The 23,196-nt window shown below is 40.7% G+C and overlaps 1 protein-coding gene across 4 annotated transcripts in view; it reads left to right on the top strand.

Moving 5' to 3' along the window:
- RELN (reelin) overlaps positions 1 to 23,196 on the top strand; it is a 651,259-nt gene that overhangs the window by 305,958 nt on the left and 322,105 nt on the right. For all 4 annotated transcript variants that reach the window (XM_077471873.1, XM_077471875.1, XM_077471874.1 and 1 more), the window contains exon 12: positions 14,528 to 14,679. In XM_077471873.1, coding sequence (XP_077327999.1) covers positions 14,528 to 14,679 — 152 coding nt within the window. The remainder of the gene's footprint in view (positions 1 to 14,527; positions 14,680 to 23,196) is intronic.

Here is a 23,196-nt window from a genome sequence, read left to right as displayed (position 1 = left end):
CGTGATAGACTTTAATGTATTTTTATCAATTACTTTTTTCTGAGTGCATTTTTTGTTCTTTGCTTACGACCTACATTGAAATCCTAGGTTAGCACTTGGGTCAATGGAGAGCCATCTACTTCAGTAGGAGTAAATGGAGCATATTTATAGTCAGTGAACCAGAGAGAGCATGGCAATCATAATTGATTGCCAAGTAAATCAAGCATTTATTTCAACCATAGTATATCTGAAGAGCTTCTATGCCCAGTAGACCTTTCTTTCTTCCACTTGGGGATTTGAATGCCACTTAGAGCTACAGCTTCCAAATTATAAAGTGGTGCTATGCATACAGAAGTCTTTTCTGTCATTGATTCAGGCTCTAATGATGCACAGTAGACATCTGAAGAGCTTCCAGAAAGCCACAACAATGCCTGACACTGTAGGTCAGATGTCAGGGGAAACATTATCTCAGACTGGGTTAAGAAGAGACAGCAATAAATCTGCAGCTCTCCTTCCATTTCCACATAACACATTCTACCATGCACTGTGTATCTGTATTCTCATTGTCAGAAAGGCCAGTGTCAAGAAGGAATGTTTTATTTAATGCTTAATTAACCACCTAACTACACATTGCAGAACAAAGAACATTTAATCAAATCTTATATGTGTGCAATAGTTAAACTAAGTTCAAGAAAAATAAATCATGGTATTTGCATTGCGTGTATTCAAACAAGTAAATTCAAAGTGGTCCAACCAGAAAAAAAATTTACATGATGAAATAAGTTAATAATAAACCATTACATGGAGTAAACATAAAATACAATATCTATTAAGACTTGGCCATTTTTTTGTTTCTTCATTTTTACGCTTCTTGCGGTGTGTCACTATATAAACTGACTAGAGTTGGGCGAATGGTTCGGGCCGAGCAAAATTTTGGCCTGAACATCGATTGTTCGCTGAACGCCCTGAAAATTCGGGTGTTCGCCTATGAGTTACCAGCTGTAAAAAAAATATAAGCCGTGGGGTCCCAGGCCATTCGGATCTGGAATGGGTTTTAAACCCCACGCCCAATTTTTTTTTAAATGGCATGGGATCCCCCCAAAATCCATACCAGATCCTTATCCAAGCATGCAGCCTGGCTGGCTGGTTTGGGCGAGTGCTCCCCCCCTGAAATATACCAGTCCACATGCTCTCAACATGGGGGGTGGGTGCTTTAGGGCAGGCGTGGTTTCGCCCTATCACCCCAAAAAACCTTGTCCCCATGTTGATGAGGGCAAGGGCCTCATCCTCACAACCCTTAAAGAGAAGCCCTCAGATCTCACCCCCCATGTGAATGAGTATGGGGTACATAGTACCCCTACCCATTCACCAAAAAAATTTCAGTAATAAAAACACAGAGACAGGTTTTTGACGATTCCTTTATTAAAAAATAAAAAAGATGTCCCCCGATGTAGATCTATCATCAATCATGATGTTGCCGCCGCCACCTGCAGACCTGAAAAGATTTTTTTTTAAACGCTCCGCTGTCAATTAAGGCAAACTTCTGAATGCCTGACTTGCCCTTTGACAGTTTTTATATAGCAAAGAGGCAGGGCCACCTGGCAACATCACTTGGTGACACTGTGCCCTGTGTGACATCACGGACCGCAGCATGCTAGGTCAGTGATGTCACAAGGGGCAGTGCCACCACATGACCAAACATCACATCTCCAGGTGGCCCCTCCTTACCTATATAAGAACTGTTAAACGGCAAGCCAGGCATTCGGCGGTTTGACTCAGTTGACAGCAGAGTGATTTTTTTTTTTTAAATTCGGGTGCCGCGGACGTCATGATTGATGATGAATTTACATTGGGGGATACTGTTGAGGGCATGTGGCCTGGTATGGTTCACGATGGGGGCGCTCGCTCGCCCCCCCTTTCCTGGCCTGCCAGGCTGTGTGCTCGGGTAAGGGTCTGGTATGGATTTTGGGGGGTCCCCACGCTGTTTTTTTTTTTTTTTTACATTTTTTATTGCCGGAAATGGTATTGTATTTTCGACAATTTAAATGCAATTTCATGCATTTATTTTTCTTTAGAAATGTAAAATATTTTAAAATATTATTATATTATTAATTGGTATAATTATTTATAGTTATTTATTATATTATAATTTATGATTTAATTTTTCAAACTTTATCATACCCGGGATGTCTGCTAGACTCTGGTTTGGACAGATTTAAGTGAGTTATTCCTAAGAATTACAGGACTACAATATAAAATGACAAATTTTCATGCAAAATAATGGTGCCGCTTTCAGCACCTAAAATCTGAAAAAATCATACCGCCAGGGAGGTTATTCTACGTAGATTACATACAAACATACATACCCACCACGTATATGAGGGATCTAGAACGGTGGCCTCTCTGGATATAGAGAAGGTCTTCGATACGGTCGAGTGGCCTTTTCTTTGGGAAATACTTAGAAGGATGGGATTTCCATTAATATTTATTAAATTGATACAAACAATATATAAAAAACCCATGTCATCAGTAAAATTGGGTGGAAGGCTCTCGTCCCCATTTCAGCTGCATAGAGGCACAAGGCAGGGCTGCCCTCTCTATCCGACACTCTCTTAGGACCTCGCCAAATATTCAGGGACTTCGGATTGGGGGGCTGCAGGAGAGGGTAGCCCTGTATGCTGATGATATGTTGCTGTTTTTGAGAGATGCAGGTCCTTCTTTGAAAGGAGCTCTAGAACTATTGACTATTTTTTCAAAGTTTACAGGGCTTAGTGAATTAGGATAAGTCTTTGTTATTCTCTGTTGACAAAGGGGCACAAGACACAGCTTCCCCAGATCTACCGTTAAAATGGGTATCAGAATTTAAGTATCTAGGCATAATAATATCTCGACAGGTCAAAGACTTTAAAATGCTGAATTAAGATCCAGTAATACAGGAGTGAAAGAAGTTAAAGATCTGAGAGGCATTGCCCCTGTCGCTGCTGGGACGTATAAATTTAATAAAGATGAAGATTCTTCCTAAATTTCTGTATTTATTTAGAAATTCTCTGCAGTGGTTGCCTACAAAGTTTTTTTACACAGCTACGTGGTATGTTTTCTACATTTATATGGAAAGGCAAACCAGCTAGAATTAAACTAAGCATACTTATGCGTCCGGCGGTACAGGGGGGATTGACTTTCCCAGACCTTTATAAATATTATATGGCTACACATTTGGTGATGATAGGGAGATGGCTGAATCCGGATGGATTTGACTCTGCCACGATGGTAGAGGCCGCATTGGTCCAGTCACGGGAGGCACTGCAGTCATTGCCATTTTGTGGATTAAAATATAGGTCAGACCTGACTCACTCAATAATTACGACAGTAAAAATATGGAGAGCAGCCATGGCAAAAGAGGACCATTTGTCCCCAAACACTCCATTATGGAGAAATCCAGAGCTCCCACATTTGGATTCCATCCAAGATCCAGGGGCCTGGACTAGATTTGGGATTAAAAAACTATCACAAGTTGTCCCCGAAGGGAGAATTATTTCATTTGCTGAAATAAGAAAATGTTGGAATATACCTGGGAACTACAGTTTTAGATACATGCAGTTGGTCCATGCTTTATTGGCTCAGTTCCCGGAGGGGATCCGACAATTGATAGAAACAGAATTAGAGCAAATGGTAAGGAAAAAGACCAAAAAAAGGCAAATTTCAATTTTATATAGCTACTTATCTAAAACTAAATTTTCAGATATAAGTAAGCTATGTGAAAGCTGGACAAGAGATGTTCCAACATTAGTAGATAAAAACCGTGAAGAGATATGGAAATCTCCACTCCAAATACTAGTATCTCTGCGAGATAAATTAATACAATTTAAAATAATACATAGAAGTTATTATACACCATACAAATTATATAAAATATTTCCAACAAATTCTCAAAACTGCTGGAGATGTGCAGGTACCCCAGGAAATGTCATCCACATATTCTGGTTTTGTCCAAAGATAGTGATATTCTGGAGGGAGGTTTTGAGAGTAATTACTATAGTAACATCAGTCTCTTTAATTCAAGAGGCAGAGATCTGCCTATTAGGACTAGTAGGGAATAATATCACCCTCATAGGAAGGAAAATGCAGGTGGTTCTGTTGCTTTTTTATGCTAAAAAGACAATAGTGCTGAATTGGAAAAAGGTTAACATAGTGGAAACATTTAGTAAATAGTAATCTACCACTATATAGGGAAACATATTGGAGTAGAGGACATGGAGAGAAATATTTGAGAGTATGGCCACGTTGGATAGAAAATTCCATAACGGCATCAGGATAAAACAGTATGGAGATAGGGAAAGTCACACCAAAAGGGGGGAAAAAAGGGGTAAGAGGGATATGAATGTATAATTTTATAGTATTTGAGGACATGACTATGAATGGATTTTATGGAAGCTCATAAGAGAACGATGAATGTAAATGGTAAAATGTATAATAGATATGTAAAAAAAACTAATAAAGAGATATTTAAAAAAAAGAAATTTAATTTTTGCTGCAGCATGTTCTATACATGCTGCAGTTGCAACACTTTCCAAGCAGACAAAGGGGACCACCAGGCACTATATTTAACTAGTTACAGACAGCCGTCGCAGTTGTACTGGGAAATTTGACTCCACTGCACGAATTGCCATCATTGTACGTTGGGCACATACATGGCGATCTGTGGGCGTCCTCGCACCGCCAAAGGCAGGCATGCCCATTCACTAGCGGTGGATCCACCCAGATGGTCTGGCAGACTCGATGTCCGCTGGCCACCTGCAATCGCTCCAGAGATGGGCAGAATGGGGATCTGTTATTGTGTAAAGAAACAGATCCCTGTTCTGTCAGGGGGGCAGAGTGAGATCTGCTGATCCTAGTGATTATGAACAATGATCTCTCTCCTCCTCCAGTCAGCCCAGCCCCCATACAGTTAGAAACACTTCCCTAGGGAACACTTAACCCCTTGATCGCCCCCTAGTGTTAACCCCTTCCGGCCAGTGATATTTATACAGTAATCGGTGGCTATTTTTAGCTCTGATTGCTGTATAAATGTCAGTAGTCCCATAAAAGTTTCAAAAGTGTCCGTTCTGTATGCCGCAATGTTGCAGTCCCGCTAAAAAATGTAGATCACCGACATTGATAGTAAAAAAAAAAAATAATAATAATAAAAATGCCATAAATCTATCCCCTATTTTGTAAATATGATAAATTTGATGCAAACCAATCACTATACGCTTATTTATTTTTTTTACAAAAAATATGTAGCAGAATACATATTGGTCTAAACTGGGAAAGAAATTAGTTTTTTTTTACTTTTTTTGGGGGGTATTTATTATAGCAAAAAGTAAAAAATGTTGTTTGGTTTTTATTTTCAAAATTGTCGCTCTTTTTTTGTTTATAGCACAAAAAAATAAAAACCAGAGGTGGTCAAATACCACCAAAAGAAAGCTCTATTTGTGGGAAAAAAATACATACATTTTGTTTGGGTACAGTGTTACATGACCGCACAATTGTCAGTTAAAGTGACGCAGTGCCGTATCGCAAAAAATTTCCTGGTCATTAAGGGGGCAAATACTTCCAGTCCTTAAGTGGTTACATTTTTAATTTTTATTGTTGCACTTTAAAAATCATTAAAATCACTGCTCATGTATAAAAAAAAAAAACTTTTTAAAAAAAATGTTTTGCATTATACCCAGGACCCATGCCTTTTTATGGCCAATTACGTGCATATAAGCCTTCAAAATGGGGACTTTTGATTTTTTTTTTTAATTCTTTATTTGGCTTTGCATATTCAAAAAGATAAACACATAGAATACCATATCACTGAAACAGATTAGTGCATGTACACACACACATTAAATCATGTAGAAGAAATATTGTTTAGGTATGGTGCAGTATTGCGTTTAAAGTGGGGGTGACCAAAAGTGTCTTTATAGTCTATACGGATTTGAATGAATGAATGAATGAAATACTTATATAGCGCACAATGCGCTATATTGGTTAAACAACAGTTTTTTGCTTAGTAACAATAGCTCGTAACAATTTTCCCTCGGGAGTGGGGGCAAGGCCGGAAGTATAGTCCTGGAAGTCAGGGGGCCAATGTGGTCGCTGGAAGTTCATGGTTGCCGATACGCTGAAGGATCACACTGAGCTACCAGCTTGAGGTTGCCTAGTGACCCGGCAAGATTGCCTTTCAGGTACCAGGCTGTGTAGTGAAATGGGTGCATGACCATTTGCATATCTGCCTGAGTTAGGGTGGCCTCCATATATTTGCGCCATTGTGCAAAAAAAATGGAGATCCAATAGTGCATTATCATTCTGCGAGCTACAAGAAGAGCAAGGTGTGCCCATTGTGGAATAGGTGTCGGTTTCTCACTCGCTGAGGGAGGTAATTGGGGAGTATATCCAAATAGACATAACAGCTGGTCCTTCAGGATCTGCTTCTTGGTAATACTACCAACATACGATATAACCGAGTCCCAGTAGCTAGCAATGGTTAGGCAGTCCCAGAAACAATGGAGCAGCGTGAGGCGGGGTATAGAGCACCAGGGGCATTGTTTTAGGTTTGCTTTGTCTTTGTCCATGTAAAATGGGTAGTAGGCTCTGTAGATTATCTTGAATTGGATTTCATGCCATGTTTCTGATATGGTGAGTTTGCGTATGTGTCTGTATCCTTCCAGTATTTTTTCTGGGAGATCCTCATCCCCAAGAAGGACAGACCATGTTTGGAATGGTTTGAGGTGGTACTTCTCAGATTGGTGTTGGATAAGGTAGGAGTATGAGCTAGTGATGGAATACTCCCCTGTCTGTAGCACCGTGTCTATGAATGACTGCCGGAAAGGGTCCGACTTGGGTCCACAGCATGATCTCAGGTAGTCAGTCAATTGGTTGTAGTAAAAGATGTGAGCTGATGTTAGGGAGAATTCTTGTGATAGAAATGAGAAGGGTTTGAACTCCCCCAGTCTGTCTTGATACACAGCTGTAGCTGATGTGAGGCCTTTTACTTTCCATTGGTCAAATGCTTCATGCAGGGTAGAAGGGAGAAACATAGGGTTCCCTTGAATTGGCAAGTATCTAGAGATAGTCTATGGTAGCCCCAGTAGTTTACGCATTTCTCTCCAGGCAATGATCATGTCTCTGATAAGTAGATTTCAGATGAGGTGGTAGGGCATTAAGATTGGAGTGTAGAATAGCTGCTAGAGTGTATGGAGAGGCCATAGCCCCCTTAAGAGGGGTATTACAGTATTTGGATTTCCCTTTTATCCAATCGAATCCCTGTCTAAGTAAACATGCAAGATTGTAAAAATGAATATTTGGCATACCTGCAACACCTTCGGGCTTCAGGAGGCTCAATTTATGCAAAGCAATGCATGCTTTTTTGCGAGACCATAGGAAATTAGACAACGCCTTGTGAATCTTTTGGATATCTGAGTGCTTCAGTAATAAGGGTATGGTCTGCATTGGGTACAATAACCGAGCAAAGGATACCATTTTAAATAAGTGGCATCTCCCGAAGAGCGAGAGGGGCAGGGTCGCCCAGACCTCTAATTCCTGAACAATTTTGGTCATTAACGGGGGGGGTAATTGAGCCCATATAAAGAGGAGGGTTCACAGCTGATATGTATACCCAAATAAGTTATAGTACGTTGTGCTATAGTGAATGGAGATAGATGTTTCCACTTCAGAGCTAGTCTTGGGTGGAGAGGTAAGATTTCACTTTTGTCAAAGTTTCTTCGAAAGCCCGCAAAAAGTTCCCTCAAGTTGTCGAAGTCAGAGACGGGATCAGTGGAAAACAGCAGTATGTCGTCTGCAAATAAGCCAAAGTGTAAAACATGAGTTCCTATAGTAATTCCACTGACCCCATCCCGTGACTTAAGTATTCTAGATAGGGCTTAATGGCCAAATTAAACGGTAGGGGTGACAGTGGGCATCCCTGCCTAGTTCCCTTAGTTAAGGGTATTGATCCAGATATGAAGTCAGGTGTGACCAGGCGTGCCGTTGGAGATGTATATATTTGTTGGAGAAACCTCATGAAAGGTCCCTGGAAGCCAAATTGTGTCATTACTCTAAATAGCCAAGACAAACTAACGTTGTCGAAGGCTCTTTCTGCGTCTAGTGATATAATTGCAATGTCTTTGTCTGGGTGTGTTTTAGCGTAATTTAGGGCCATGAGGACTTTTCATTTATTCAAGGTGGCAGATCGGCCTGTAACGAAACCTGATTGGGCTGAATGAAGCAGGGACAGGAGTAGAAGGGCTAGACGTGAAGACGTGCTACTATTTTGGATAGGATTTTGACATCGACATTTATTAAGGATATTGGGCGGTAGGATCCTGGCAATAGGGGGTCTTTCCCTTTCTTGGAAATTAATTTGATATATGCCTGTGTCCCTGTAGGCAGATAAGGCCCTTCGTTCCACATGCCTGCATAAACATGTTTAAGTGTGTCAGGAATAAAGTCAATGGTTAATTTGTAAATTTCAGCCGTATATCTATCTGGCCCTGGGGCTTTGGCGGATGACATAGCAGTGATTGTGCGCCGAATATCTTCTAGGGTAATAGGGGCATTTAGTTCATCTAAGTGTGTACTCTGGAGTTTGGGCAAATGTACTCTGGAGAGTAAAGCCTCAGCTGCAGTTTGGTCTGTGGGGTCTGCTGTGTATAGGTCTGTATAGTATTTGGTCAGCAGAGCGCTGATTTTGTCAGTAGATGTGGTCAAGGATCCATCCGTATCTCTCATGACGTTGATACGTGTGGGTCGCCACATCCCAGAACAAAATTTCACCAGTAATTTACCTGCTTTGTTACCAAACCTATGAAATTGTAATTTGGTGTAGGACAATTTAGCAGTTTCTTGCTGTTCTGCCCAGAGGTCAAATGAGCTTTTAGCCTGCTGCCAGCTTTGGATATTATCAGGCGTACGGCTTAAAAGTAGGTGTTTCGTGTGCTGTATGTAGCACTTCACTAGCTCAGTTATAGTGCTGCCTGTTGTGTTTCTTAAATTGGATGGTGTAAGATATGATTCTTCCTCTCAGGAAGGCTTTACCAGTCTCCCAGAACAGGTTGGGGTCGGTAATGTGTTCCCCGTTGGTGGATACATATTCATTCCAGGCGTTGTGTAACGTGTGTTTTAAGTCTTCGTTATCTACCAGATATTATGGGAAGCACCAGGATGGGAGAGGAAGGTGTGGACTGGGTCATATGTACCACAATGGGGCTGTGATCCGAGAACCTTGCATCTAGTATCTCCGAATCGCTCAGGGAGGGCATTAGTGCAGGGGAGGCAAAGAAATAATTGATGCGCGAGAAAAATTGGTGCGGGGGAGAAAAAAAGGTATACTCTTGATTAGTCTGGTGTTGTAGACGCCAAGTATCTATATAGTGCATGGAGGTAACAGCTTGTGCGAGATAAGTGGGGCTGGGTATTGGGGGAGCCGAGTTAGTTGTACGATATGTGGGGCCTTTTGTTCGATCAGCTAAGGTAGACATGACCGAGTTGAAGTCCCCACCAACTTGGTGCATGGTTTCTGGGGCAGGAAGAATCCACTGGGCCATATCCTGAAAGAAGGCAGTACCAGGCGAGTTGGGGGCATAGATGTTGGTGATAGCTATAGGTTTTGAGTCTAGCATCATATGTACAGTCACTTTGCGGCCCTCCGAATCAACCCTGACATCTTTTACCTCATGTCTCAGATTTTTGTGGAGTAGAAAAGGCTACACCAGCTTTGCGCCCAACAGCTGGGGAGCCAAATACCGTGCCCACCCACAATTTGCGCAGTCGTTTTAAATCGTCAGCTGTCAGGTGTGTCTCCTGCAGCAGTGCTACATCTGCATTGAGGCGCTTTAAGTGTCTCAGAATAGCCATGCGTTTACATGGTGATCTGAGCCCCTTAACATTCCAGGAAATAAACTTTAAGTGATTCCCGCTGGGTGGAGAGGCCATGTCTGAAATGTATAAGTAAATTTGGTTGATGGTTTGCAAACAGGTCCTCTGTCAGACAGGGCCTCTGCAACCGGAGAGCCCACAAAGTAAGCCAACTTCCCCAAGGGTACATGAATAATACAAGTGATTAACACGATGTAGAACACCGTATTGACTAGTAGGAGTAACAGCGAAGCTAAGTTCAAGTAAGAAAAATTCCTAACATCCTGAGTGAACTTCTCTTTTTTCCACATGAGGTTTAACCAGCAATCCCAGTAATCTTCCATTTCCCGCTCCTCCCCTGGTGGCTGGAATGAGGTCAGAGGGGAAGGTAGAAGTGGAGAGTACGATGGCTATCACGAGTACTGATAAAAGGGAGCCCTTGGACAGGTGTAAAGACAGAATATTTTACCCTCCTATCCAGGTGGGAATTTGGGCTAGCAATCGAGCAATTTTTGGCTGGGGCCAATGTAGAGGGCTAGTGAGCCGAATTGGTAGCTGTAACTTCTGTGGTGAATTAAAATAGGCTATATAAAAGTATGCTAGTAAGAATCATTTACAAACAGCTTGTCAAGCTAACTTAACCTCCCTAGCGGTAATCCCAAGTCTGGCTCGGGTTGGGATTTTAGTATCATAAGCGGTAACCCCGAGCCAGACTCGGGATTGCATCGCTGGATACAGGGAGGACACAGGGAGAAGTTATTTACCTTGTCCCCTGGATCCAGCGATGTCCTCCGCACTGTGTGATCGAGCTGTCCTCCGCTCGATTCACACAGTGCCCGAATGCCGCCGATCTCCATTCCCTGCGACGTTGCGGCGCACGGGAGCGGAGATCGGCGCCAAATTCAAAAAAGTAAAAACACACAAAACACACACAGTACTGTAATCTTACAGATTACAGTACTGTATAAAAAAAATGACACACCCCTTTGTCCCTAGTGGTCTGTGCAGTGCCCTGCATGCACTTTTATATTATAAATACAGTTTTTTCTGCCTGGAATTTGGAGATTGTCCATAGGAACCAAAAAGTGTCCCTTTATGTCAAAAGGGATTTTAGACCAACTAGAAAACAACCGATAATAAATTATAATCACTTGCAGAATTGAGCGATAGCGATTTGTGAGGAAATTCATCATCAAACACTAAATCTAATGACAGCGACAATTCTGCAAATGAGCAAATTTCTGTGTTTTTGGATTTGATTACATTATTGAATAGTTTTTATTATTATTTATTAGATTATAAACGTTATCATACCCGGGATGTCTACTAGACTCTGGTTTGAACAGATTTAAGAGAGTTATTCCTAAGAATTACAGGACTACAATATAAAACGCCAAATTTCCATGCAAAATAATTGTACCGCTTTCAGCACCTAAAACCAGAACTAATCATACCGCCAGGGAGGTTAAGTTAAAACGGTAATGCCTAGGTAGAGTCAATGGGTTCTGTCCTATCTGTGACACTTAGAACCCTCACCTATATTATGTAGGTGACATGGGTAGGTTGAAAGGAGGAGAGAGGGAGAACAGAACAAAAGTAATACTACCCGTCTCTTGGACATGTATCAGAGCGATTCTTCGCAGTACGGTGTCAGCGGTGGGCTGAGTGGTGATCCTTTGGCGATATGAATGCGCTTGTATGGAGGTTTAGTTGGGTTACGTTGGTGCTTGGGATGCGTAGATGACTGGATCGTTGACTGTGAGGCAGAGCTCCCCGCAGAGTCGAAGTGTTGCATGTCTGTGCCCATGGTGTTGATGTATTTCTCTGCCTCCTCTAGCGCAGTGAAGATGAGTTGGTCGCCTTTCGTACGTTTGAATTCTAAGGGTGGCCGGGTAAGCCAAAGAGAATCTAATTTGGTTGTTGTGCAGAACGGTGCATACCGGAGAAAAAGCCTTGCACCTATTCATCACTTCAATGGAATAATCCACAAATAGTAGTAGTTTTGCGCCGTCTACTGTCAGTGAACATGTGCGGTGAAACTTTTGCATGATGACGTTTTTGTCTGCATAGTTCAGATATTTAACAATAACATGGTGGGGTTTGGCGCGCGATTCAGAGTGCTGTCCAATGCGATGTGCTCTTTCGATGGTATGCGTAGGCCCAGTTGCTCGGGGATAGTTTTAGCGCATATATTAGTGAGCTGAGCAGTGGTGACCGATTCCGGGAGACCTATGATCCACAGATTGTTTCTCCTCAAACGATTTTCCAAATTGTTGAGTTTCTCCCAAATAGGGACTTTTTATTTTTGAAGTTCGGGTCCCATAGACTTTAATAGGGTTTGCCATTCGGGTCAGACCTTTTTCTCTGTTAGGGAGTTCTCGAACCGGAAAGGGTTGTGTTCAGCTCACCTCTAAATCTGACATGATGACCCTGTATGTCAACTGTATTATTATTATTGATATACAGAATTTATATAGCGCCAACAGTTTATGCAGCACTTTACAATATAAAAATTGCGACAGTACAGTTACAATACAATAAAATGCAAGAGCGTTAAGCGGGCCCTGCTAATAAGAGCTTACAATCTAAGTGGGTGGGGCAAGTGATACAAGGTTATAACTGTGGGGATGATTTGATGGAAGCGATAAAATATTAGTTGGAGGTGTGATAGGCTTCCCAGAAGAGATACGTTTTCAGGGATCACCTAAAGACAACCAGAGTAGGGGATAGCCAGATAGATTAAGGTAGTGAGTTCCAGAGGATAGAAGAGGCTCTGGAAAAGTCCAGAAGATGAGCATGGGGTAGACGAGGGAGAGCATGGTTTGGGTGATATTTTGAGAAAAGATTGGTGATGTAGCTTAGGGCAGAGTTGTGAATGGCTTTGTATGTTGTTGTTAGTAGTTTGAATTTAATTCACTGGGCAATCAGAGGCCAGTGTAGGGATTGGAGGAGAGGTGTGGCAGACACTGAGTGGTTATTAAGGTCAATGAGTCTGGCAGAAACATTCATGATAGACTGAAGAGGGGAAAGTTTATGAGAAGAGAGTTGCAATAGTCAATGTGAGAGATAATGAAGCAGTGAATGAGTAGCTTGGTGGTTTAATTAGTTAAAATGGGAGCACATTTTTGAGATGTTACAGAGGTGAAGTCTACACGCTTTTGACTATGATTGGATTTGGGGCTAAAAGGACAGGTCAGAGTCTAGAATTACACTGTGTACCCTGGCATGAGGGAAGAGATTGATGGTTGCATTATTGATTTTGATAAAAATTCATGGAGGGGGGCACCGGCGGGGGGAATATTATCAGCTCGGTATTAGAGAACTTTTGTTTAAGGAAGTGGTGTGACATCCATGCTGATATGTCAGTTAGTAAGATAGTAATGCAAGAGGAGACTGAAGGAGTGAGGTGTAATACATTAAAGCCGCTTAAAATAAAATGTACCTTAATATAACACACAGTTGTCTGGGAACTACAACAATACATGGTTACCCTGACCCAAAAAACTAAATGAAAATAATAGTGTACACTGATTCATTTAAGATATACGTTCAAGTTATAGACCATAAAATATAACCAAAGTACAAAGTAAATTTCTGTGATGCAAATTAAAAGCAAGCATCTGTTTATCATGGACAATGGTAAAGACCTCATGTTCAATTTATGTATAAATCAAATTCACTAGAAAATATGCAGCTGAATCTTTAATTCTGGTTTACAGGCTTTAAACTCTGAAAAAATTCAAATACAATATGCTTTTAGGTGCTTCAGAGATGCTTTGATACGTGTTAAATTTTTTTCATATGCTTTTCCGTTGATCTAGGATTTGCATGAAGCTGCTTCGGGTTGCATTTGCATTCACTCTGACCTGTATAGGGAAGAAAAGCAGCTCAGATATAGATAAAAAGCCCAAAAGGAAATCTCACATGCACATATGTAAATAGGCTAGAACCCCTTTCTGTGGTTAGACTATAGTGAAACGTGGACCTTTTGTCATATATATATATATATATACACACATATATATATATATATATATATATATATATATATATATATATATATATATAAAATAAGTTTTGTATACATTTGTACAAAACTCTACTAGGTAATGATCATCTAAAAAATGCCAAGCAATATCGATACCAAGTAGACACTCTTACAACCCTAGGTACTGGAAATTTATAACCATATTCTTGTTTATTTTAGCTCTTCCAATAATAGCAAACAATGCTTCCTGCAGGGAATCAGTTCTAAAAACTGTATTAAGGATTGAATATTTGTTCCTCTTATCTGCCCCTAGCATACATACACCCTTCGCCATTTTGGTGCCAGAAACCCTGTTAAACTACACAGAAAGGTACACTGTTATGTTTTCGCTATGAAAATATTTTAAGGCCCATATAAGTACCAGTGTAACACAATTTTAACTGATATTAATGAAAGAAGTGGGTGACACTAATAAGTTTGTGTTCCTTATTTGGAATACACTGGTTAGTGAAGAAATGTAATTTAAATCATGCCGTTCTTCTGGAAATAGAGAGATAAAAGCCTAAATTGCAACATGTTTGTAATTTTGAGTATTCATTCATATGCAAATCTAATTCTGTAAACGATTGCTATAAATATACTGAAAATGTATGCCCCATGGCGATGTTTTTCTGTTAACAGGTGGGAAATTTCCGGAGCTGTCATTGGCACTGAATGTGGAACAATAGAATCAGGCTCTTCTCTTGTATTTCTAAAAGATGAAGAGAGAAAATTATGCACTCCTTATATGGACACCACAGGATATGGGAACTTGCGCTTTTATTTCACCATGGGTACGTTAACAAAACTTTTCTTTTTATTAGCATCTTTTATTTCTTGCATTCTGTGACAGACTATATAATATACATTCTTATCAAGTACATCTAAAATATGGGTCAAATGACTACATTCCAAAAAATATACTGACATATTTTTGAGCCTTCCTCTTGTAGTTTGGTACCATTATGCGTTGTGGTAGTGTTCACTGTTTTAGATGCTAAACAGCATTGTAATATTTTGCTTGTGGTTCTTTTTTTCCCCACTTTTTTCAACAGTGCTAAGTGGGCTTCAAAAGAATTGAATATGTCTTTCAGTTTAGAATGACTAAAAAAGTCCTCTGTATAGGCCAACTTTCACCTCTGTGTTATTCTGCTGATACCAGGTGACCACATGGAATATATATATTTGGTGTTCTCGCTACAAAATATTCTCATAACATAGGACAATACTATTGGATAATTAGCTTAGCTAGGTTAACCCTTGTGATTGGGAAGATGTGGCGGTGATCTTATGGTAGTATGGAAAAGGTGACTTAAACATGTGACTTTACATGACATTTCCTAAGGAAGTGAGAACTGTAAACTGTCTACTAACCCTCATCACCATATACGGCAGATATGAGGAGCTTCCACAAACCAGTTATTTTACATTTCAAGGCAATGTGCAGTTTGTATGTTTTTCCTTCTTTGTTACCGTCAGAACTAAAAATAAAAAATGTAAAACAGTGGTTATTTGTTACTTACACAAGGCTATAGTTCAAACTGAAATTTAAAAACATAGGGAGGCTCCATCCACATGGCTTAAAACAATGGCAGTTCCTTTGGCAAAAAAAAGAAGAAGACGAATTTAGGCTACTTTCACACTCAGACTGCCCGATCGTTAGCAGTAAAGTGCCGCTAAAACTAGTGGTGGTGTGTGGGTGGGAGCAGAGTGCTTTTAACATAGAATCATAGAAAGTAGGTTACATAGTTCACACCAGTACTTGCAGTTCTAGTGTGTTCTGGTTCCAGAAAAAAAAAGTAGAACATTCTGCATTTTTCTTGCACAGAACTGTACTGGAACACAGTAAAACGCATAAAAAATGCATCGGAACGCACCTACACTCATAAAAAAAATGCACCGGACCCCAGTACAGTGATAAAAAAAGGAAAAATAGAAGGAAAAAAGCATCTAGAATTCTTTCCGAAATGCATCTGGAATGGATCTGAAGGACGTTTTTGGTGTGAACTAGTCCTTACTCTACAAGGAACCCTTTCTGGTTTTGCATAGGGACAAGGTGTTTGAGGCCTGAGACTTCCATATTACCTAAACCAGGACATCTTTGCTCCAGCTGAAGCTCTCCAAAATGCGATTTCCTTCCATTGTCTGTCAGGCTGTAAAAGTTTATTTGCTTCTCAAATTCCCTTTTAGTCATCCTAAATGGACCCCTTAAGGGTTCACTGGCTTCTCATTTCACCATTTCTAGTTGGCTCAGAAAGACCACAATTTAAGCTTATGGTATCAAAGATTGGATTTTTAACTTTTCTGTAAAAAAAAAGATACACTTTACTTGATCTGTGAATGCTTTTTGGCATCAAATTACTGTTTCCCAGATTTGCAAGGCTGCCATCTGACCTTCTGTTAACATTTTCTCTAAATTCTTTGCGGTAAACATTTTAGCCTCACTTGATGCCAGCTTTGGGTATAAGGTTTTTCAAGCAGCTGTTTGAGCTGCAGTCAGTCCATGTTTTTTTATGTTTTTCATGGGCCTGTCAGCAATTGTTTGCTCTATTGCCCAGCCGTCATTGGACTGCTTTTGAATGTCCCAAAGGACACCTTCAATAGATGATTTTTGTACTCGCTGTAAAATCCTTTTCTTGGAGTCCATTGAGGAAGACTAGTGTCATCTCTCTGTATTTATGATCATGCTTTTGGTTCTGCTTTGCTACAAATGCTGGCATGCTAGTAATAGAGGCCATCATGTACTGGTCTACAGGTATTTGTTTCCCAGTGTCCAATCCTCCTTTAGGGGGAAGTGTAACCAGAAATGTAAAGATTTTCCATGTCTTTCAATGGACTTCAAGAAAATGATTTCACTGTGAGCACAAACTCCTACTTTTTTATTTAGAAAATAATTGCATTATTCGATGTTTTTACATCTATCTGGTGTTTAAAGAAAACATAATACTCAGAGAAACAGCAAATTAACTCCACCACAGAACAAAACTAATAAAGTCAAAAAGTTTTATCCAAGGACATTAAAGAGTCAAGCCGCATACACACGGGCGGACTGTCTGGCCAACTTAGTCCGTCGAAACACATTTTAGCGGACAGTCCGCTCGTGTGTGGGCTTCAGCGGACTTTTTCAGCGTGCAGTCTGGCGGACTAAGTATTTCGGAATTTCCGTAATATTGTCCATCAGACTTTGGTTTCAGCGGACAATCCGCTCGTGAGTAGGCTAGTTGGACGGCCTAAGTATGGCGCATGCTCAGAAAGGATTTACACGGCGGAAGATTGCATTGCTGTGTATTGGACGTCCTATTTCTAGTCCCGTCGTACGTGCTGTACACGTCATCGCGCAAGCTTTCAACGGACTGTTTGTTCATCGTGTGTGGTCAAGTCCGTTCATTCGAAAGTAGGACGGACTGTCCGTCGGATTGTCTGACGGACTAAGTTGGCCATACAGTCTGCCCGTGTGTACGCGGCTTAACTCTGCTTTTGTGGAAGACAAATATAGCAAATAAAAAAAAAACCTTCTCACATACATGTAAAAATCTGTATTTATTATTTAATTAGATAATTACTTAGAACCCCCAAACATTATATATTTTCTGAAAGCAAAGGCCCAGGAGCAAAAAATGTTGGTATTTGCAATTTTTCACACAATATTTGCTTAGTGGTTTTTCAAACACCAGTTGTTTGGAACTAATACACTTTTGTAAAATATGAAAATGTTGACGTTACACCGAGTAAATAGTCACGCTTTAAAATTGCATACACCCGTGGAATGACGACAAACTGTATTTAAAAATCTCCATAGGCGAAATTTAAAAGCTTTTACAGGTTACCAGTTAGAGGTACACAGAAGGTGTGGTGCTAGAATTTTTGCTCTTGCTATGAGGTTTGCAGTGATACCTCACATGCATGGTGCAATGATCTTTACATGCGCATGTAGGACTTGCATATGCATTCGCCTTTGTGTGTGAGCACTGGGGATACGGGTACTTTAAAATATATTTTATTATTATTATTATTATTATTATGATTATTAAGAATAATTTATTTGAAAAAAAAATCTTAACACTTTCTTTAATTTTTTTTTGTAGATCAACTTGTGCTATAACAAAGGTGAACAACATCGCTTGTGATAGCATTGACTGTAATAGGTCCTCTATATAGAGAGATCTGGGATATATTACACACCAGGTCTCTCTTCTGCCCTCAGAAGCTTCTGATCAAACCAAGATCAGTTTGATCATATGCTGTTACAAGTAAGGGCTTGCAAACAACAAACTGAAATCCAGCTTCATAGATCATTGAGATGATCAGGAACTTCTGTTCTTCCTTCATCTCTGTGATCAGCTGGTGAAACCACCCAAAAAGGACACACTGTAATCTTCTTTACATTTAATAAATCACATGCCTAAAATACACATAATATTTCAAATAATCTAACAGAAGGTTTTGAAAGTAGCTATCTGGCAACATGGTCTTTATTTGGTTAACCCTTTTGTCTTTATAAAGCTTAGCTAAACTCCAAAACTCCAAAAACAGGACTTGAATAGATGATGATAGATGATGAGTAAATATACACTATAATACCAAAAGTATTGAGACACTTGCCTTTACACGCACATGAACTTTAATGGCATCCCAGTCTTAGTCCGTAGGGTTCAATATTGAGTTGGCCCACCCTTTCCAGCTATAACAGCTTCAACTCTTCTGGGAACAAGGTTTAGGAATGTGTCTATGGGAATGTTTGACCATTCTTCTAGAAGCGCATTTGTGAGGTCATGCACTGATGTGAACAAGAAGGTCTGGCTCGCAGTCTCTGCTCTAACTCACCCCAAAGGTGTTCTATCAGGTTGAGGCCAGTCAAGTTCCACCAACCCAAACTCACTCATCCATGTTTTTATGGACCTTGCTTTGTGCACTGGTGACTGTGTGTGGTCTCCATCGGACTGTTTCCGTCGAAGTATCCGACGGACCAAGTTTTCCAACTTGTCTGTAAAATTTTCCGACAAAATGCTCCGATCGGACATACTCCGATCATGTGTAGCCTACTCCGACAGACAAAGTGCCACGCATGCTCAGATCAAATTCCTAGACCAAAGCTATTGGCTACTAGCCTGAACATAGTCCCGTCGTAACGAAATAACGTCATCACGTTATGTACAATTGTATTTTCCGACAACTTTGTACGACCGCGTGTATGCAACAGTTTCGGACAAAATCCGTCGGACAAAATCCAAGGGATTTGGTTGTCAGAATGTCCGACCGTGTGTACAATACAATATATTTTATTTATTTTATTTTATTATTAGGCCATCTGGGTTTGGCATAGCTAACGTTGGTTCAGTTTTCAAAAAGAATCTATAGATATTTTCTACATAGCACTATAGAGAGGAGCTTATTGTTGCTTCTTTTTCTGTCCCGTGTAAATCACAGGAAGTCCATATCTACTGGACCTGCTAAGCGCCTAGAGGAACAACAGGAAAAGTGTTTCCAAATGTAATAGAAACTGTTGGCTCAGCACTGTTCTATAGTTCTGTATGCAATCATACATTTCTGGAATGATCAAAGTTTAAGTTTAGGAATTGTTATTCTTTTTTTTGTTATTGTCAAAGGATGTTTTGCTTTCAACCACTTGCCGACTGGCTCACGCCGATAAACGGCAGAATGGCACGGGTGCGCAAAATGATGTACCCGCACTCTGTCATCGGCATCAGTGGTGCACATGCCACGGGTCCCACGGACTCGATGTCCACTCGTGGCCCACGATCGTGGCACGGTGAGGCAGAATGGGGAGATGCCTATGTAAACAAGGCATTTCCCTATTCTGCCTAGCAACATGACAGAGATCTGCTGCTCCCAGTGATCGGGAGCAGTGATCTCTGTCATGTTCTAGTGAGCCCATCCCTGCTACAGTTAGAACAAGCTGAGGGAACACACTTAACCCCTTGATCGCCCCTAGTGTTTAACCCCTTCCCTGCCAATGACATTTACACAGTAATCAGAGGCTATTTTTAGCTCTGATCACTGTATACATGTCAATGGTCCCAAAATAGTGTCAAAAGTGTCCAATCTGTCTGCCGCAATGTCGCAGTCATTATAAAAATTGCAGCTTGCCACCATTACTAATAAAAAAAAAAAAAATGCCATAAATCTATCCCCTATTTTGTAGACACGATAACTTTTGCGCAAACCAATCAATATACTTATAATATGTAATTTTGTTTTATCAAAAATATGTAGAAGAATACATATTGGCATAAACGGAGGAATATATATATATATATATATATATATATATATATATATATATATATATATATATATGTGTGTTGGGGATATTTATTATAGCAAAAAGTAAAAAATATTGCTTTTTTTTCAAAATTGTTGCTCTTTTTTTGTTTATAGCGCAAAAAATAAAAACCGTAGAGGTGATGAAATACCACCAAAAGATAGCTCTATTTGTGGGTAAAAAAAGAACATAAATTTTGTTTGGGTACAATGTTGCATGACTGCACAGTTGTCAGTTAAAGAGACCCAATGCCATTTTGCAAAAATGGTCAGGAAGGTGGGAAAATCCTACCGGGCTGAAGTGGTTAAAGGGTAACTATAATGTGTTTTTTTTAAACCATTATTTTTCTAATTTCCACTAGTAAAAGTGTGCCTTTTCCATTATTGGTAGGTTTGTGGAGCGGTGCTAATTTTTACTGCATAGTCAGTGGTGGAGGTGGGTGGGAGGGAGGGAAGTGTAGTGAACAGGAGGTGTTGTGACTTAGAGATGAAGTGGGAGGGGGTGCAGGGTCAGGGAGGTGAGTGAGAATTGGACACTGTGACTATGGGGTGAGGATGCTGGAAGGAGAGCGCTGTGACTGAGGGACAAGGTGGGTGAGAAGTGGGTGCTGTGACTCTGGCATGATGTAGGCACTGTAACCATGCAGGGAGTCAGTAGAAGAAGGGATACTGTGACTAAAGCCCCATACACACTATCAGATTTTCTGCTGAGTTGTTCCTTCAGATTTACCAAAGCCATATAATATGAGGTCAATCCTTAGGGGTTTCAATGTGTATGCAATCAGGCAGGCCCTTGCACTACATGGTTTTGGTAAATCCGGAGGAAAAACTCAGCAGAAAATCTGATAGTGTGTATGGGGCTTAAGAGACAAGGAAGGAGGGCACAAAGACCAAGGGGCATGGTAGGGCGGAGGGGTGCTTAGACCAAGGGTGGGAGGAGAGCATTGTGATTGAGGGGTGACGTGGGAAATGGGCACTGTGACTGACTTGACGAGGTGGGTAGGAGGTTGTGACCTTGTTTCATGTGACTGGGTGGCAAGAATAGTGTACAGAGTAGTCAGTCCCAGGGCTGGAGGAACAGTGTGCCAATGTGTAGAGGAGTGGGAGAAGTGTAGGAATAACGCCATGAAGGTATGCAGAGGAGTCAGGGTTAAAGTGTGGAGAAAAAGAAAATTGGTCGCACACCATAGAAGGAAGAACTTCTGTAGAATATTTACTTTATTGTCAAGGTGCCAAAGGACGTAGACAGGACGTTACAGGAACAGTGGTAGTCTGATCTCACATACAACTTATGTAATTTTTTTGGGGTTTTACAAACAAACTTGAGAAAGGATACTCTAATGGTAACCATGGGTGGACCAAAATTTGCCTGTTCAGCAGGGACTGTCAGAATTTTGATTTATGTGGCCACTGCATTTGAATAGAAGTCGAACTACTGACCAACGGCAGTTTAACCACCCTGATTAATAAAAACCACTAGATCAGTGGCTGCAGAATACAATAGTGCAGTAGAGAGGATTCCCCCCACCCACGTCGAATGTGTGGACTGGGGAAACGGTTCAGTTTTTTTCAGCCCTGTGGTTGAACCAAAAAACTGAACCACATGTGGCCAGCTTAAATTGGATTTTTACTGCTTTTGAGCACCACAAACCAAAAACACTATTTAACACAGACTCAATCTCTTTGTTTATAAAAAAAACATAAATGGTAGTCCAAAGCTCCACATGCTGGCTCAAAAAATGGATTGCAAAATATGATATAAAAAAAAAAAACATAATAAAGAACAAATTTTGCACACAATCAATATGCATTACTCTTTTAGTATGCTTGTCATAAGAGAAATACGAGGACTGCCATTACTGACCTTCTTCCTTTTATGCCATGTACACACGATCTGACTTTCTGGCAGACTTGGTCCAGCGGACAACCCGCCGGACTTGCGCACACACGACCACACACAAACTGACTTTCTGGCGGACTAAGTCCGTTGGACTTCCCGCCAGACTTTTGGCGGAGTTCCAACGGACTTTCCAAATGATCGGACTTGCCCATACATGGACTAAAGTCCGTTCATTTTGAACGTGACTTCAGGTACAACAGGACTAGAGAAGGAAGTCAATGTCGGCGCTTTCATCGGCGAGATTGACACTTTGCAAGCCCTGTATGGGTTTTAAGGGTAACCCCCTATGCTGATAAAATGGACCCATTACCAGACCCTTATCCGTGCACGCAGCCTGGCCAGTCAGAAAAGGGGGTGGGGATGAGCGAGTGCCCCCCCTCCTGAAACATACCAGGCTGCATGACCTCAACATGGGGGGTGGGTGGTTTGAGGAAGGGGGTGCCCTGCGGCATCCCACCCCAAAGCACCTTGTCCCCATGTTGATGAGGACAAGGGCCTCTTCCCGACATCCCTGGCCGTTGGTTGTCAGAGTCTGCAGGTGGCTTATCGGAATCCGGGAGCTCCCAGATCCCAGCCCCCCATGTGAATCATCATACCCCTACCCATTCACCAGGGGGAAAAAGTGTCAATAAAAAAAACACACTACACAGGTTAAAAAAGCTTCTTCTTCTTCTTCTTCTCACACACAATCAAATTGCCCGACGGACTCTGGTCCACCGGAAAGTCCGATTGTGTGTACGCGGCATTAGTCTGACCTTTGTACTTCTGATCACAAATTCAGAATAACCATACAGTATATACAAGAAACAATTCTGTCCCTTTTTATATATTTTTTGGCCTGTGACTCAAACTATTAAGCCAAAGTATGAGTATGACAGCCACAGATTTAACATTTTGGGAACAATAGTTAGATCTAGCAGCGGCAACCTACATTAGAATGTATACAGGTTTCCTTTATTGTCATCTATGAACTTTTCAGTACAATGTTAAGGACCCATAAAATTAGTTATAAAGGTAGAAAAAAGTTACTATTATTATTCCCAAGTATGTATTTGTATGTGCACAGAAATTAATATATTTGATACAATATTTAGCTAGTTGTACTCAGTTATGTTATCGGATGTTTAAG

Source organism: Lithobates pipiens, unplaced genomic scaffold (genome assembly GCF_037356315.1).
Source record: "Lithobates pipiens isolate NorthernLeopardFrog02 unplaced genomic scaffold, aLitPip1_a1.2 Scaffold_8, whole genome shotgun sequence".
In the NCBI taxonomy this organism is placed as follows: Eukaryota; Metazoa; Chordata; class Amphibia; order Anura; family Ranidae; genus Lithobates; species Lithobates pipiens.
This window is presented reverse-complemented; position numbering and strand designations above follow the sequence as displayed.